Source organism: Cebus imitator, unplaced genomic scaffold (genome assembly GCF_001604975.1).
Source record: "Cebus imitator isolate Cc_AM_T3 unplaced genomic scaffold, Cebus_imitator-1.0 Scaffold86, whole genome shotgun sequence".
NCBI classification, from domain to species: Eukaryota; Metazoa; Chordata; class Mammalia; order Primates; family Cebidae; genus Cebus; species Cebus imitator.
This window is the reverse complement of record NW_016107401.1, coordinates 43,283-63,237: the sequence shown is the minus strand read 5'-3', so window position 1 is coordinate 63,237 and position 19,955 is coordinate 43,283. Positions and strand designations below refer to the sequence as shown.

The window sequence follows — 19,955 nt, the reverse complement described above, 5'->3', positions numbered from 1 at the left end:
TGATCACAGGAACCCAAGAGTGAGAAGCAGGAACTTGAGTCACACTCTCAGCTTTGCTCCTTGTGGAGCTGGGACAAATGATTCATTTATTTCATGTCTCAATTTGCTTACTGGCATGTGTGTGTGTGTGTGTGTGTGTGTGTGTGTGTGTGTATGTGTGTGTGTGTGTGTGTGTATAGACCTGCAGGAGTCTTACAGATGATTACCACAGCAATGATCATGATTATGTTCTGCCTATACGCTGCTTTCCCAACATGTCACAAAACATTTTTACATTCCTTATTTCATTTGATTCTTTCTACACTTCTCTGAGAAAGGCAGCCTGCTAATATGCACATTAAACTGATAGGAAACTGAAGCACAAATGGATAAAAGGATTTGATCAAGGCAATGCAGTAAGTTAGAAGCAGTCTTAGGTGTAGAACCTGGGTTGAAAGACTCACCCTCTAGTGTTTCATTCAGCACTCCATGATATTCCACCTAATAATTAATAATTACAAACACTATCAAAAATACTAAGTTATTCCTCAGAAGTCACTGAAAGCTGACATGTCTCAGCAAATGTAAATATTGGTCATCTTGTTAATTCAGTCATTTTTCTCTCTTGATTTTCATTTTTCTTTATTCTGCTTTACTTCAATATCTAGTGCATGCAAGAGGACCTGCCAAAGTAAACTTTTGAATTATGTAACTTACCAGAGGAGCTTGAGAGAGGGCTATTGAAATGAGATATGGAAACCAATCTTTACATGATTCTTTTCTATGAAACTAGAAGCTGAGAGACCTTAAGCGTACCATTTCACTTCTCTGTACCTTATGTATATACCATATATTTTATTTCATATATATATTATTTCAGATATATACTTATGTGTGTGTGTATATATACACATATATATATACATATACGTGTGTGTATATATATGTGTATATATATACACACACGTATATGTATATATATATGTGTATATATATACACACACGTATATGTATATATATATGTGTATATATACACACACACATAAGTATATATCTGAAATACATATTTATGTATATATACATATATATGTATTTCACATATATATGTGTGTATATATATCCTGGGCCTGACTACTCAAGTTCCTTTATTTCATATATGTGTATATGTATGAAATATATATATATATATATATATACACACACACATATATGTATTTCACATATATATGTGTGTATATATGTATATATATACATATATATATATATATTTCATATATACACACATATATGAAATAAAGGAACTTGAGTAGTCAAGCCCAGGATTTCTCTGGGTTGCATGATTTTGTCTTTATTATGTAACTATGGCATATAGCACTGTTAGTTATGTGAAATGGAAAATAATTAACTTCTCTGATAGCAAATATGTGCTTGCATGCATGAATGTGGGTGTTGTGTTGTGTACGCTACAAGCTAGTCATGATTTACCAACAAATCAACTAATATTTCTTTTCCAAGTTCTCAGGTACTTTTCTTCCAAAGCCACTTTTGGGGACAGCTATTAAAAAACAGCTCCCTGTGTGAAAGCAGCCTGTTCCATGGTAAAAGCGACGCCACGCTGAAGCAAATCCACCATAATCTGTGATTCCTGAATACCAAAGTATTCTCATAGCAAATACAACCCCTCATAAAGATGTTTATCTAATGTCCTCAGTGGTCAAAATTTTGCAAGAAAGTCTGAGGCATGACCACCTGCGCATGTTTAACCAAAAAGCTTGATACATATAAAAGAAATTTTTTGGAAGGCAGGTTCAGGGATCTATCATCTTGTGGCTACCTTAGACATTGCTTCCATCTGTAAATCTCTATTAAATGTTTCTTTCTGAGAAATTGGATTTGACAGCCTTTTTCTTCAGCCTCTCAGATTCCTCCACTTTTGGGGGTGGGTTTCCATAGACCTGCTCACCAAGGAAAACTTCTGTAGTCTGTAGTCTGAATGGAAGGTTGCAGAGTGAACAGGAGCGCACCATTGAATCAAGCACCAAGCACTAGGTTTTACTAACTAAAAAAAAATATATAAATCACATTTATTTTCTTAGAGCCCTTAAATATGCCTGAAAGTTTTTAAAGAGGTTGTCATGAAGAAACATTTTTATTTCAAGGGTAAAATTAAGGGATGAGAAAGATGGGGAAAGAAATGATATTGTGATCACATTATCACCTATTTTCAAAGCTAGCCACAATTTCCTAAGCATTTTCAAATACATACCTCAGTCTTCTAGCAACTTTGGCAGAGCAATTATACATTTTTTTTTTCATTTTACAGAGAAGCAAAGTGAAATCTAAGAAGCTACGTGAGTTGCTCAAATATACTCACATATTCATAAGTTTAGCTGGAACTTAAAGCCAGATCTTCTCATTTCTAGCACAGTTTTGCTATTATAGTATCCATGTAATTATACAGAGTTTTCCTTGGAGATACAGATAATATGTCCGGTCATGGGAAGCATTTTAACTGTCAAGATTCTCCTGTTACTTCCTCATTCTTATTTTTATAAAAAGAAAACTAGATATGTTAGAGTTAATTATCAAAACCCTATTGCCATTAGCTGCAGTTAATAAAACTTATCAGGCTGTTACACTACATAATTGGCATGAGTACCTGGAAAATATGTGTTTTTATTATGTTTATTACAGATACACATGCACACACAGACACACACACACAGACACACACACACACACACACACACACACACACACACAAACCTCTGTGAACATCAATAGTTTTTTTTTTCTTGAAAACTGCTATCGATGGCAGAAAAAGATTTGAGGAGAAAAAAATAAACAAAACTGCTATACCGAATCACCACTACCTACAAGTAAGACCCAACAAAAATTCTGGGGCTGACTCCCAGATCAAATCCTGACTCAGGATTTGAATCTATAATTCAAAAACCTGCAAAAAATGGTCTCAAGTTTACAGTTCTTGTTAAGTGATTAGCAGGGTGTCTTTCATATGTGGGATGCCCAATAAAAGTTGACTTTACCGTCTGCTGCATCATCATATCATTACCAACACTACTTATCTGTGCATATATTAATGGTGGCAGATTTTTAGGACCAAAATATCTCTCACTACTCAATTATTCAATGTCAACCAATGAAGTGGCAATTCTATTTTGTATTAATTCAGTCTTGGGTAGAGGAGAGAACAGTTGTTTGGGGTCCCCTCTGCTTGTTAATGAGCTCTACTTCTACTAATAATTAGCCATATGGCAATGTTTTAAATTATTGGTAACACTATGCTTCATGTACTTTATCTATAAAACAGAGGAACATAATTATTTTTAAGAATGCTTTATAAAAGGAAAGCTTAAATCATACCTCAATTGTTAAGATTAAATACAGGAAAACATTTTAAAAGTTGCTTGAAACTTCTCTTTTTGACAATATCTTCCTCTTACACAGGATGCTTAGAGACATGAAAGATTTTTTTCTATGCAAAGAATAATAACAACCAAGACAATCACATTATTTTTTCACTGTTCTTTATTAAATCATGTTCAATTACTTCCTCCTACTGACAAGGGGATGATTCTGGTTTATTGTTTTTTAGAAGTTACCACTGACTAATAACTATAAAATTGAATTTAGTACAGGACCAATATTTTGGACTTATAATTAATAAATCTGTCTCAGCAGTACATCAAAAAAAATGCTTATGTTTATAAAATGTGATAGTTCCCATCACCCTACGATCATTTTCATGTTAATATCATGTGTTCTTACCTGCCCTTCTGAAACCAATTTTACAAAATAGGAAATCATGCTATAGGTCACTGAAAAAGTGAGACAAACTTGACCCAAAACAGTCTTTTTTTAAGTGGATAATTCTCAGAGAGACATTTGCATACTTGGGGTATACTTTCTCTGAGAGTATGGTATCTCTTTCTCTTTTTAAAAGTGACTTATCCTGACACATGATCTTGAGATCTGAAAACCAACAGAAACTAAAACTGGCAAATCACCAGCCTAGGACTCTATTCCCCATTCACATGACTAGGAATGCCTTTCAAACTCTCTAAGAAGATGGGATCTTGGTCAAAGTTATAATCTCATACTGCAGAATTAAATTGCACAGAGTATTGCCTGCCCCACTGCTTCTAGAGAAGATTTCATGAGAACTGGTGACTGGGCCCCTCTGACATGGCCAGGTAGGTGAGACATGTGTAATATAAAGGATTATATTATAATTAATTGTTGGTGATAGTTTTGTAATTCGGATATTTGCTGCCCCTTTTTATGAAATTCATCCCTATAGAGGCCTTCCCTGTGGCCCTTTGTGTGAAAGCAGTGTGCATCTTATTCCATGAACATTAGGTTTGTTCAAGGGATTTGCTTTGGTCAGTAGAATGTGAGTCAAAATTACTTATGACCCACAAAGCAGAAGCTTTAAGGACCACTTACTCTTCTATTATTTCCCCTTTTGGTTATGAGAATGATGTGCCACAGAATGTTGAAACACAGGAGGGAGAACAATATATGCAATGTAAACTTTTTTTCTAACTTTAAACCATTGAGATTTTAAGGACTATTTGCTACCATAGCATAATCTATATTAAGATGACAAATACAGACTGATTCTACCATACTTATATGCAATCACCTTTAGATAAATTGATAAAGAATAGGTGATTGATAGATAGATAGGTAGATACCAAAACAATAACAGGAACACAAATAACACACTAGATAAAGAAATAAGGCCAAGAGTAAATCTTTCTGGAAACACACACACACACACACACACACACACACACACACACACACACACACACAATGTGGTGTTTAATTCATCATTGGATTGCAATCAGACTGTCAGGAAAGATGAGTGTTTATTCAGTAACTTACACCATGATATTGAACAAGGTTCTTATCCTCTCTGTAAACTTTTCTATAAGGTTGGTTTTACTTGATAATTTCATCTGGAAAATGAGAACCACATTATAGAATGGCTGTGAAAAACGAATGAGATGTTGTGTAGAAAGAGCTTCAAAATATTAGCGTATCTTATTACTATCATTACCATTATTGTAGAGGTAGTAGTGTCATTATTATTTTGACTGCTCATTCACAGCACTATACATATTCAGCCAATTTATACAGTTAAGATAGAAAAAACAAAATAATACGTTAATACATTAAGGTCCTTTTATGCACTCTTGATTGCAAATTTTCTTGTTTGAAGACCTGAGTGTCTATTCCTTCCTCTCTGAAGGCCTTGTCACAACCACCGCCCTACCTTCATCCCATCCCCAATTTCTCATTCACAGTAAATTCAGTTAGCATCCACCCTTGCTCCTCCCACTCACAGCAGATCTATGTTTCCATGCTGAATTCACTTCATTAGACCTTAGCTAACTTATCAGCCATCTCCACGGTAACACCCTGGGTCCCTTCCTTCACCTAAGATCTCCACATGTGACTGACAAAGTAGATCTGTTAATTTCTGAATGTGACATAATAAGAAAACATGATAAAAGTTTCATTTCATTAGGAATTCTAGGGGACATAGAGAACACAAACACCCACCAGATGTTTGCTTCATCACAGAGATGTTAAACAGCAGGAAATATGACACAGTGTTTTAAGAATGAAGTAGACCTTCAAAATCAGTCTAGTCTGATTTTTATATATTTTGAGATGAAGAAATTACAGGTTCAAAGAGAAATAACTTCCTTAAGGTTATTTGGCTGCATGATAACACAACCAAAATGGAAACCTTTAAACAGGAATCATACAGTATGTAGAGCTCTATACGCAGCTGCCTCATTTTATCAAAGTAAGTGAAGAATAGGGTTTTATTGCAGAATATGAACTGGGTAGGTCTTCAGAAAATCACTAAAGGACAATGTATCAATTTGATTGACAATGCAAGACTGCTAATGTGCAGTAAAATGGCAACAAAGCAAAATAGCAACAAAACAAAGAGGCAACAAAGCAAAATTGCAACAAAGCTTTTAGCTGCTTACATGTGAGTTGAAAAACTAACTAAAAGACAGCAAAGACTACAGGCACAGATGTCCATATATAGAACTTCACAATTTTATTTTTATTCAAAATCCATCTTCCATGAAAGTGGATAGTAGAGATAAACTGAATAAACTTAAAATTACTTATGCTAGATATTTATGATACATAAGCCCAGTAGCAGAATGTCAAAAGAAGGTAAGACCTAGATTGACAAGATTCTGGCACTTCTTTGCAATTCACCTAATATTTTTTCTTCAGGCAAACGTTGATTGAGTCATGGTTTTAACATTCATTTTTTTAGAGTGTCATTTTGTGACAGAAAAATCCTGTTTGCCTCTAAAAGATAAAATAATATTCTTCATCTCTGCAGGTACATATGCGCTCTCATTTTGAGACTGATCTTTAATTTTCCCCATTTTCATCAAGATACACGTACACATTGCTTTCCAAAATATGAAAACAGTGGCTCAAGTAGGGAACACAATTTTGAAAATTGGACAGGGAGTGGTAGAGACTTTGGTAAACTGGAGATTGTATGACCCACATGTTGAGACAGGTGATAATTTAGCTCAACATAAATATTTTTACATGGAAATGAGGGCTTTCCCAGATATTTAAGATATAAAAATGTTTTACATTTCCATGAAAATTCTCGGTTGTTTAATATTAGTTGATACATAAAATAAAATTTAACTCTGATCATCTTAAAGACCCATTCTATAGGCAAGAGTCAGATAATTGGCGACCAATTCAGAAGCTCTGACTTTACCTCTTTGGAGTAATTTCCCAGTAAGCGAAATTACAACTCAGCTTGATTTTTAAGATTTAGCCCTAAAATTTTATTTTTGTGCCAATCCTACTTCACTCTTAGTCACTAATATTGGTAACAGGAAACCACCCATAAGGTAATGTGATCATTAGGCGATTACAATTGGTGTCCATGATTGCATTACCTCTGTAACCAGGAGCCATTACACAGTTTATGAATTACACATTGTCTTTTATACTACATAGCTCTTCACCACTTAGCAGTGAACAATAGATGTAATGATGAAAATCAAGGTACATGGTGCTATTAGTCATGTGAGTATAATGAAATTAGAAATCGTGTTTGGCAACTAATCCAGTAAACTCACTTGTCTAAACTGAAGCTTTCATCTTTGATTCTTGTCAGCAATGTAACTTATTTATTGTACTTCAGTGTCTCTAAAGAAAGATATCATCTTATAAAGCTGGTAGTGAAGTGCTTATGGGCAAAACATTTAGGTTTGTGGTGGACATGGAAGAAGAACTAATTTTAAGAAAATTTAACTTTTTAGTGTATTTTCTTGTCATCATTCTGGAACATGGTGTACTACAGAGTAGTTAATTTTGGAGTGGATAAATTGGAAAACAGAGAAATGTGAAAAATTAGACATCTATGATGTGTTTTCTATGTTAAATGTAAAGCACTGTCAATTTCTTGAACAGCAGAGATACCCATATATAAAAGCAGGCCGGGCACGGTGGCTCACACCTATAATCCTACCACTTTGGGAGGCAGATCACTAGATCAGGAGTTCAAGACTCCTGATCTTGTCAACATGGTGAAATCCTGTCTCTACTAAAAAATACAAAAATTAGCTGGCATGGTGGCAGGTGCCAGCAGTTTCAGCTGCACAGGAGGCTGAGGCAGGAGAATCACTTGAACCTGGGCGGTGGAGTTTGCAGTGAGCTGAGACCACACCGTTGCACTCCAGCCTGGGCAACAGAGCAAGAACCAGTCTCAAAAAAAGAAAGAAAGAAAGAAAGAAAGAAAGAAAGAAAGAAAGAAAGAAAGAAAGAAAGAAAGAAAGAAAGAAAGAAAGAAAGAAAGAAAACAAAACAAAACAAAACGAAATAAGAAAAAACTGCAAACCAGGCCGGGCACAGTGGTTCACGCCTGTAGTCCCTGGCAGGTAGATCACTTGAGGTCAGGAGTTTGAGACGAGCGTGGCCAATATGGTGAAACCCCATCTCTACTAAAAATACAAAAATAAGCCAGGCATGGTGGCTGTGCATCTGTAACCCCAGCTACTCTAGAGGCTGAGGCATGAATCTCTTGAACCCAGGAGGCAGAGGTTGCAGTGAGCTGAGATCTTGGCACTGCACTCCAGCCTGGGCTACAGAGCAAGGCTTTGCCTCAATAAATAAACAAATAAATAAAAGCAAACAAAAAATGACATTGTAAATCATGTTTCACATATTGGTCAATCCTTTTTCCTTGGGGTTTTACTATCTGTTTCTATTTTGCTGGATGTACCACTAAAATAGATGTTCTTGGTCTTTTAAATGAAATACATTGAGTGGCAGGTGAGAATGGTAAGCTCTAGTCAGCCCCTAATCTGTATGCCCCGCAAATTCTTTTCTAGAATGTTGTGCCACACAATGTTGTGGCCTTCATAAAAATCTCCTTTTTAAAAAAAGAAGGTAAAATATTGTAAAAAGAATACATTATTTTCCTCATTGCTATTTGCTGCACTTTCCAGTCAGTGATATGCTTAAAAGTACATATCTGCAATGCTGAATAGCATTATTTTCTGAAACTGGAAAAATAAGATGAAGGAATCACTCTCTTACATCAAATAGGGCAAAAACAATCTTCAATGAGTTTGTGTGTAGAGTATCATCTCTGTAGGCTCATTCTTCATTCTCTCACTCACATTTTTGCATTTTCAAAAAAAGATTGTTTTAAATTTATTTTGGGGCAGCAGCTTTTTCGGAGAGATATATTAGTTATATCAGTCACATTGATGTTGAGTGTCTCTTAAATATAGCTAAATTAGGATTTTCAGTTGAGTTAGAAAATACCAACAACTTGGATTTTAAAAATGCTTTTAGACCTGGCTGGTTTTGATATTGTTAAAAAATATAAATTTTTAAATTTATTATAAATAGTAGTCATGCAAACCATTTATTATATATTCTCTCAAATGGAATGTTTTTTCAAAGAACAAGTTTTCACAAATACACTAGATTCAACAGTTTCTGAGTTAAAGCCAGATTTGAATGGTCATGTGTAGGTCCACTTAACTGGTGACTAATACATCCCATAAGATGTAAATAACTTTTATGAAAAATGAAAGGATGTAATTGCTAAATTAAGTTTCTCACTTGATACTTTTGCTATATCTGAATATAATTGCTATTCCTACAGGTTAACATACTGTTAATTCATATATATGGCTATCATATTAAGTGCTAATACTTCATTGTTGCATGTTTCTGTAAAAGTAGCTATATTCAAGCTTAGGAATAGTTTTTATTTTAATTCATCTCTTTATGGAGTAAATTTCTGGATCTGAATAAAAAACTCTACCCACTGAATAACCTTAAACAAATAACTTAGCCCGTCTATACTTTAGTTTCCTCCTCTATCTTGCAAAATAATAGTCTCTTTCTCAGAAGCTTCATGTGAGAAATAAAATACCACTGTGCATATGACATAGTTGCTAGAAAGTCATAAAACCCATTGTTCCTTCCTAACCCAAAATTGAGCTACATTTCCCAGCCTCATTTTCTGTCTGTGGGAATATGCAGCTAGTTCTTGCCAATAGAACATAAGCAGAAATGACATGTGTCACCTTCAAACCAAACAATTTTCCTTTGATTTCACAGAACTTCTCTATGCCATCTCCCTCCACCCCTTAAAAACTATCTCCCCACTAGGTAATGTGAACACAACCTTGGAATTTAAAACCCAAATATATGATTTTCAACATAATATACTAATATTCCAGAATCACAATGGAAAGAAAATAGGTTATCATTTTCGGTTAACATTTTTGTTTAAGGTGTATAATAACATATTACTAAGAACAAAACAGATGGAGGGGGAGACCTGATTCCTCTAAATTAAAAACCTAAATGCCAAGGAGTTCATTTTTGCACTTGTTTTTAAAATATATTGAAAACTTGATTAAGGAAAAACATTCTAGAAAAATATTCATTTATAAAGAAAGTGGCTCTTACATTAGGACATTGACAATGTAACCTTGGTTATATCAGGATTACAAATAAATGCTGAGGACAAGGACTTTAAAGAAGCACCTAATCAAATGCACTCCTTTTATAGATAAGGAAATTTCATCCCAGGGAGGGTAAGTGACTTCCCCATGGCTGCTCCAGGCCCAGCTCGATTTACATAATTTATACATTTTCCTCTCCTGAGACCAAAGTTAACTTTCTAAATTGAAGCTTAAAAATAAAATTAAAATCTATTACCGTGCAATCATCCACTGGCTTATTTTAAGATATTACGCTGCTTCAAGTAGTTTGAAAAATTTAGTATTGACTAAAATAGGCTCACAACTCACTGAGACTCAGGAGTAACAGGAGACTGGAGGATTGGTGACGTAGTTATTTATTTCTCTTATTTCATTTAGGGTTTTTTGTCTCCTGCTTTCAACATCTTTAATTAAAACAATTGCATTAACTTGTATTTTTTTTTTTACTTTCCTTTTTTTTCTGCCAAAGTAGATCACCTAAGTGATGAGTCAAGTTTTGTGCATGTTTCCTTAGTTTACCAGGGACATTTAAATTAAAACATCCTGAAAGGTGGACGCTATTGTTTTTTATTTAAAGAAGCATTTTATTCGTACGTAAATATTGATGTAGGCAGAGAAGTTTGGACTTGAGCTTGATATTAATTAATAAAGTAAATAGGAGCAGAGACTTTGGGATAGGTATGATATACCAAGAAAATCTCAGGTAGAGAAACAGTATGATGGGAAATGAGGCACAACATTTAAAGATGTAGAGTAGTTTATAGATATTTTAGAAATCGGGCAACAAGCATGAACTTCATCCACGGAGCTGGTGTTTCTAAAATTGTGATCTGCATGTCACTGGTGTAAAGGAAGATAAATTTAGTGGTACACATATTTTTCATTTTCCTAGTTATATATTCCTTGTGATAAAAATCAGGAAAATATAACTAAAACATGAAACCTAAGAAAAAAAGTGGCATTAAAAACAACAAAAACAAAATAATTTATATGGTTATGCCAAAAAATAATTATGAAGACATTTCATGAAACACTGATGTTTTGAATGCATTGCTAAAGATAATATGACAAATTTAATGGTATCCTGATTTGGGAGAAATGTGATCTATTTCTTCGTGATTCATTATGATGGCATGAGGACCCTAACAATGTAGGTTCCTCTAAGAAACTCATTTGTCCACTTTTCTAGCCCGTATCTCAGGATGACAACAGGAAGAACAAAGAGTCAAAAATTATGGATAGAATTTGATGAGCTGGTCATGGCAACATGACAGAAAGAATAAACTCTTCTAGTTTAACGTACACAATGAGCAATGGAACATACATACATATAATAGCATTCTGCATTATGTATTTCATTGATGAACAATATGTCATTTTATCAATATAATTGTTACGAGTGATTAATTCAACAGTTATCTGTAATAATCTCTAAGCCAGACACCAGGTTAATAATCCATGATGACTATTAGTCTGGCTTAGAGTTGATTAAAATAAGGTTTCTGCTGTGAAGATTAGGTAGTGGAGTAATGGGTCAGGGACTAGGGACTAAGAAGTAAAACAAGTGCTGAAGCAACACAAGGCAGAAATCATGTTTTCTTGAGATGGGTGCAAATGCTCTTGGAGGAGTTAATGAAATATTAATGATAGTGATAATAATAGTAATAATGTTGCCTTCCATTTGCCAAGTGCTTCCCATTTGTCAGGCACATTTTTAATGCAGTATCTTTCTTAATCCTTGGAGCAACCCTGTTGATACTGGTGATATTGGGCTTAAATATATTAAATGATTTATACGAAGTCACGCCACTAGTAAGTGGCAAAGCTGGTGTTAAAACCTGAGCTGTCTAACTCAAATGGTGAACATTCTTAAAAATTGTTTCAAGTTGTTTTGGTGTTAAGATCAGTGAAGGCACTGTTGAAGAGATGCCATTGATTTAAGCCTTAAGGTCATAGACGGTAGTGATGCATTAAGAAGCCACTCAGAACAGAAAGAGATTAGGATTCCATGTGACTGTAAGACTGGTTAGTTAAACACAGAAAAATATTAACAGATCAGTTCTTTCACAAGCTGGGGAATAATATGAAACAATGTTGGAAAGTTCCTGAGACCAGATTCTTACACACTAGAAACAGTTATGCATAATTGAACCTCCTGCATTATTGAGACATGATGAAAGGGCTATATAAGGGGCTCATTGGGTGATGATGGGAGTCAAATAGTGTGATTAAGAGCATGAATCTCAGAGCAGACCATTTGAGTTTCTCTCTCTGTACTTGCACTTGTTCCCTGCAGGTAAATGAACCCTTCGAAGTCTCAATTTTCTCATCTGCAGTGATACCATCTGTGTTAATAATAGTAAGTGTGACTATGGTTATGAGAAAGTAGATCATTTACACATAGTCCTTGCTATGGTGCATGCCGTTAGTGCTTAGTAAGTGCTAGCTTTCATAATTAAGGTGAAAAGCATAGACTGGAGATAAGAGAGACTGACAGCAGGCACATAACTTAATAAGCTACTGACACATTCCAGATGAGAACAGACAAAATCATGAACTGGGACAGTGGCAATGGCAACTGAAAAGAGGACAGTTACACAAGATATTTCAGAAGCATAAGTGCCTTCATGATTCATTAGATGTGGGAGGCAGAGACATGACTCTGAGTGTTCACGCCTGGCTCACTGGGGCAATGGTGGTTCTTTTACCAGATATAGAACAATCAGGAAGGAATTACACTTTGAAGAAGAACTCATGGATCCAGAATCTGTTCTAGCATATTGACAATAAATTAAAAATATTCTTCAAATCTTATCAATCTACCACAGGGTAAATCTTTTTCTCAACTGTAGTACAGATAAAACTAATAATAAAGGAGATGATTCAGATGGTGATGCAAGGACTCTCACCTAGCATTAAATTACCTGGTAAGCAAATTATTTCCTGTGAAATGCTTCTTCTATTCTTCTGTTTACATCAAAGAGAGTATTTTGATTTGGTACAAATTGCACTTTACTCAAGCTCTAATATCTTTTTCTCGCTCTTTCTCTGATTTTCAACATATTCAAAGTCTAGGGAACACAAATATATGCACTTACAGTATAAGGGTATTCACTTGTTTTTAAATCATATTTTTATATCACTTATATTTTTATCAAATGTCCTGGTTTTCCAGTGATAGTCCTTATATAAATCTCCTTTAAAAGTTAATTTCACTAAAAAAACCATGTATCAAGGAATACTTACTATGCAGCCATACAAAATGAAAACATGTTCTTTGAAGGAACATGGATGGAGTTGGAAACCAGTATCTTTATCAAACTAATGCAGGAAAAGAAAAGCAAATATCACATGTTCTCACTTATAAGTGGGAGTTAAATATGATAACACATGGACACATAGAAGGGAACAACAGATACTGGGGGCCTTTGAGAGGGTAGAGGTAGGGAGGAGGGGAGGATCAGGGAAACTAATGGGTACTAGGCTTAATACCTAGGTGATGAAACAATCCGTAAAACAAACCCCCGTGACACAAGTTTACCTACAAAACAAACCTGTACAGGTACTCCCGAACTTAAAAGTTAAAACAAAATAATAAAATTCATTTTACTTTCAATAAACCTACCATGAATCAATTTAAAGAAAAAACAATTAGGAAGTAGAAGGACAGTCACTACTTGGATATAACAAAACTTGAATGAATAAAGGTTGAAAAATCCTTCACTAAGTTATGTCAAAATTTGGCAATATTCCTGCCCAGTTACAAAAGAGGCATCTTAAAGGGAGATACGTTTACCACAAGTCTAAAAGAAAATCACATTATAATTAAGATTGAGCTCCTGATAACTTCCCAAGAAAGTTGTGAAGGTAACTTCCTTGTAATATTCATTAGTTACAGAGCTATGCTTTGAAGATAAGAACAGCATCAGAAATCGAGCAAATATCAAGCAAAAACTTTCAGTTATTAAAAAATCAACTGTCACAGAAATCAGGCTGCTTTTTGATTATCAACACTAATTTTCAGGTCAGCCCTTTCTCTTCAAGGAACCCATTGAAATAGTACTACACACAAAATACCAACCAGCAGAAGCTAGGAGTGGAAGAGAAGGCCAACTGTGAAGGCTATCCACAATATTAAGACTCACAAAGGAGTTGATGAGATCAGTTACATGATGGTACTCAATGTAAAATGAAGTATCTTCTCAGTACTGTTTTGCTGTGATTTCCTTGGGAAGATTAACAGCCTTGTGGGACCTGGTTAATTCTTTTTGCTATGCTTAAAGTAAGTAGATGATTTTCTCCCACAAATGTCTCTTAATAGGTAGTAAATTCCCTGGATCATTCTCCACATGAGACATTGGGGAGGGGTAAGGTTAGGCTCCTTGATGTAAAATCAAAGCTTCTCTCTCCGCCATTAGGGCTTCATACCACTCTTTGGCTCAAAACAACTAAACAAGAAATCATCTAGTCATGAGTTTGTGGGTTCTGTTTTAGAGTGCTGAAATAATTATAGAACTATGAATATACAACAGAACTTAATGCCCAATCTCTCATTCTGGAAGCATGAAGAATTGGAGATTAATTTTACATGTGTGTTTTTTTTTTTCTTTTTCCACAGATGGAAGACTTCAGTTCTAAGGCAATTCTGACCTTTTTTTTTTTAACCAAATGAAAGATTGTTTAGTACTTGATGGTCAAGTTTCTTGTAAATAAGGGAACAGAAGGCCATTTTAAAAGAGTATACTCAAGCATTAGTAGGATAGTTTTTCAGATTATTTTTTTCAAAAGAAAAGAGCCTTCCCTTATGAGACAGCGGCAAATGCGCAAAACAGTGTTATAGCCAGATAACTGTTTGATTTGGAGGATTACTTCTTTTAAAAGTAGAATCATAAATTTCCATCTTTGTGTAGGTCCTTTATTTGCTTCTCTCTATAAAGTAGAACAGGGCCTGATTCCAAATTATTGTGTACAAAAAATATGTCCTATGAATTCTAGAAAATAATCAGATGTGAGTGAATAAATCAACAGAAAACAGCTCAACTCCTGAAAATATGTTTCAAATGATATCTTAATAAATGGTAAGCTGAGAACAATGTTTATATTTGAAATTTGAACATACGTAAATTAACAAAATTTTAAAAGGAATAGTGGAGCGATCCGCCTGGAGAATATATGCAGCACTGCTGAGAGTTGGAACAGGCCGTCCATGAGACAGATCTGGCCTGGAAACATATCTAACTGCCTGGCATAGGGTTTTATGTCAATTAATTGATATGATTACAAATCACAAGATTTAATATAAAAATATTTAATTTGGCTTGTCTTAAAATAATTCTCAATCCCTGACCATATTATGCCTCCTGCACATACCATAATAATAATTAATATTAGTAAGCATTACTATTGACCAAGTGCTCACTAAGTGCCAGCTATCATTCTAAGTATTTTACTTTATTCATATTTTGCATACAGACGGTCTCCCTGTGATGCAATTTTTAAAATGCATATTAGGTATATGGAAAAGCTGATCTCAGAGATCCAATACATTTGCCCAATGTCTACAGCTCATAAATGATATAGTTGGGATTTGAACCCAGTCCTTTGGGTTCAAAGGAACTCAACACTTGGTCTATTATCCACTGATGGACAAGTTTAAAATACTAAACTACTAAATGGAGACTGAATCCATTTCCACTATGTTCACTTGTAAAAAAAATCATTCTTCCTGTGTGAAATGTGGTGATTTCACTGTATTATAAAACATACTTTTTTTTTTTTTTTTTTTTGGAGATGGAGTTTCGCTCTTGTCACCCAGGCTGGAGTGCAATGGCGCAATTTCAGCTCACCGCAACCTCTGCCTGCTGGGTTCAGGCAATTCTCCTGCCACAGCCTCCCGAGTAGCTGAGACTACAGGCGCGTGACACCATGCCCAGCTAATTTTTTGTACTTTTAGTAGAGATGGGGTTTCACCATGTTGACCAGGATGGTCTGGATCTCTTGACCTCGTGATCCACCCGACATCTAATAAATATTTTCTTTTTCCATAATTGGTATTCATTTTTCCTTAAATAAATCAGGGAATAATTTACTAATCCAATTTGAATCCAATTTGCTCAAATTGATAGAATATATTTATGTTTACTCTACTTGAATTTCAATTACAATTTTTCTAGAAAATTGAAACACTTCATTTAATTTTCTGATTATCATTTGTAGAAAGAAACCTTCCAAATCATGTATATCACAATTTCAACTCTGGAAGGGTCATTCGAAATTCTTTGCAAGTGCATCTTACCAGAAGTTGTCTTCACTACTTCAGTCGTATTTCTTAGACCAACAAAAGAAAATTGATAAAGTCTCCAGGATCTTGTGTCACCCACTTCAACAGAACTTCGCTTCCATTGATAAACAATTTCTTCTCGTGGATAGCCATCTGCCGTGAGATAGGAAATCTCACATTAAAAATTTTTATAAATTAGCATATACAGCAACCATTGTCTATGAACAGGACACTGAGGTAAAGGCTGTGAATGATAGTTACAAGCTAGGTGAAGATCTTGGACCAAAGGGCATTGCATTGGGGATGTAAATTACAATGACATTCCATCCTAATGGGAAGTAATATTCAAAAGTACAAAGGTCAAATTGACTCTTGAAAATCATTTAAATGACATAGAAAGTATACTACATGTGGCTTTATATATGGCATATGCATACTTTACATCATCTGGAATAGTGCATACAAAGTGACCAGTCTAGAATAAATAGTAGAAATACGAATTCTTATATCACAATAAAAGGCAGCCCACAGAGCAAGATTTCAGTCACATAGAAACAGAAAATAATAAGATCAGAATAGACTCAAAATTCTCCAAAGAATACATTTGAGTAGAAGATAGTTGGAGAAAATAACCTCAATTATTTATTATCTTTCTTTCTCAATTTGTCAGGGTTCCATTTTAATATACACAGAAATACACAATTAAAAGCAGCAGTAAGTAGAAATGCTAAGAGGAAGATAGCAATGAGTTTGTACTAATAGAATAGAAAATATTTATTGAAAACATCATACTGGGAGGCGAGATAAAGTAGTGGTTATGAGTACCATTTCCCAGACATTCTACCATGGACAAGTGTATATTTTTCCTCCTAAAGTGTCTGCTCTCTTAGAGAGGATAATAGCACTTCTTTCATGGAATTGATGGTCAATGTGTACTTGTTGAATGGACAAACATTATTATGAAGTCAACTGTAGAATTAGCTTTTTCAAGAAAATAAATAAAAAACCAGAAATAATTTTAACAATTTGCCTACTAATAACGCTAATTGTTATGTAATAATAAATAACAATAATCAAAGATTAATTTGACTATGAACACTGATTGAGTACGTGAATAGAATCTCACATATTTCCTCCCTTCTGTTCCTTTTGATGCAGCTTTATCTATTATATGTTTACACCAATTAAAGAGGGGGAAAAAGGAGTCCCTAGAGAACTGTTGCAGGGGATAGAGAGCGCTGCGGTAGGATGTGATGAAAATTGAGAACAATGATGATGTACAACCTGGGCAACATGATGAAGCCCCATCTCTTTAAAAAATACAAAAATCAGCTGGATATGAAATCCCAGCTACACTGGAGGCTGAGGTGGGAGGATCACTCGAGCCCCAGAAGTGAAAACTGCAGTGAGCTGAGATCACACCACTGCACACTCCAGCCTGGGCAACAGAACAAGACCGCGTCTCAAAAAAACAAAAACAAACAAATAAAAAACAATGATAATATAAGACAACTTTCTGCAGAGAATGTGCTGGTAACTGAATTATCCTGATAGCAATAGGTAACATTAAATTGTGTAAATTGTGTTTGTTTGGGTTCAGAGGACAGTTTTCAACTGGCCACCTGTTGGCACAGAAATCAACAGTTTTTTGAGTTTTAGCTGTCGCAAGAAAGAAATAGTCTCACTTGGAAAATTAAAAGACAGCAAGGCTAATCTCTCTAAAGTTTGGGGAAGCTTTAATTTTATAATCAAATATATTTCATTCTTTGATTTGGTAAAATATGGAATAAGTTTTATAATGAGAATTTTTCTGGATAAATCTGAAGTACAGTGATAGTTTTCCTCTGGTTGCCTCTGGTATTGATGAAGTGATAAACAGGTGATTACTTCTCTGGTCATTAACTTTGGAGGAGACCCTTGTGGAGAAATTACATTTCTAAAAACATAATTTTAAAACCTCGAATCAGATTTTTATTTTGCCCAACATGCACAATTGGCAGACAAAAAATGTAAAAGGGTGATTGACTTTTCACAGATGCTGAAAAAATAGTAAAGAAAATGTTCAGGGAAATTTAGGTTTGCTTGGCTTTGGTTCAGGCAGGATATATCTGTAAAGGTTACTAAAGCATAATCTGTGTTAGATCATCATGGATCCCCTTGCTGCATTCTATCATCTATCTGATAAAAATAATACATTAAATATAATGGTTTTATATTTGATCTTATTGTGTGTCAGGTAGCAGTTCACATACGTTTTATCAATGAAATAATTTTGCTGTGGGGCAGGCCTTAACTAGCAGTGTGCTGCTACAGCCCCTTCCTAGGTCCATAGGAGGAAAAGGAAGAGGACTGCGCCCTCTCTATTGAGTCCAGACTTGGACTTACAATTCATTACCAAAAAAAAAAAAAAAAAAAAAAGACTCTAGGCAACCACTGCCACTTTATTAAAAGTTTGCAATTCAATGACACCAATTTGTAATTCTTAACAAAAAAAGTCCTTTTGCCAGAATCATCTTAATCAGAGCAACCTGGGATTGTGATGAGATAGATGGTCAAAATCATCAAAGTCAACAACATAGTTTAATACAACTTTGCAATTCTTTATGCTTCTTTCAGTTAATTAACACTGCAATCAGAAAGACTGTAGGTGAGGAAGGATACAAATATAGAGGAAATGTGACTTACAACTGGAGAACTCCAAGGGGCAGGAGTGTTCATCCATTGGGAAGTTGTGCAATTGTAATTGGCACTCAGCATCAATGGTCAACCTAAGTAGTAAGATATTAAACATAAAATGGATTTTAGACATAATTTTAAACTGTAAATTTGCACAATTTTAAATGATAATTTGTTTTTGTTTTCTAGAGAAAACCTTACACTCTGACTGAAAACACAAAGTTTTCCCCGATGAAGAAATCCACCAAGCCCAGGAAAAAAATTACATTAAGACTTAATGTAATCTGTTCATTTTCTCATGCCAGATAATAGCATCTTATTTACCTCAACTATATTTAATAAAAATTTATGATCACTTAAGTTTTTGGTTTTGGTTTTTCTCTTTGCAAATCAGTTGCTCAGGTGAGGCTGCTCAGTGAATATATTTAATTGAACAGAACCAACTGTTTCAAGAACTTAAGCTCATTTACTGTTTGCATGTAAATGAATGTTGATAATTCTAAGATCTTATTTGCTAATTAAATCAGGACCTTCTGTTTGTAAGAGCTTGTTAGCTGTTAGCTTTAATTACTAAGGTGAGTTTAAAAATACTTGTGTTACACAATGGCATGGCACACATTATATGCTATGCTGTCACTAAATAGGATATTCTAGAGGATGTCATTAAATCGGATGTCATTAAATAGGATATTATAGAGTAGAAGAAACCTAATAACAAATAAGAAATGTTAAATGCACATACGCAGATATATTTGAAAAATGTTTGCCAGTGAGTCTTAATTAGTTTATGTATGCAGTGCTTATTAAAGCATACAGATTTTCTGAGTCTCAAGTCTTGGGCTGGAACTTGGTGGCTCACGCCTGTAATCCCAGCACTTTGGGAGGCCAAGGCGGGTGGATCACGAGGTCAAGAGATCGAGACCATCCTGGTCAACATGGTGAAACCCCGTCTCTACTAAAAA

At 34.7% G+C, this 19,955-nt stretch overlaps 1 protein-coding gene across 2 annotated transcripts in view; it reads right to left on the bottom strand.

The window, feature by feature from the left end:
• GABRG2 (gamma-aminobutyric acid type A receptor subunit gamma2) overlaps positions 1-19,955 on the bottom strand; it is a 93,103-nt gene that overhangs the window by 38,663 nt on the left and 34,485 nt on the right. For both annotated transcript variants that reach the window (XM_017534450.2, XM_017534451.2), the window contains exons 5-6: positions 19,003-19,085; positions 16,333-16,470 (exon numbers count right to left, since the gene is read on the bottom strand). In XM_017534450.2, coding sequence (XP_017389939.1) covers positions 16,333-16,470; positions 19,003-19,085 — 221 coding nt within the window. The remainder of the gene's footprint in view (positions 1-16,332; positions 16,471-19,002; positions 19,086-19,955) is intronic.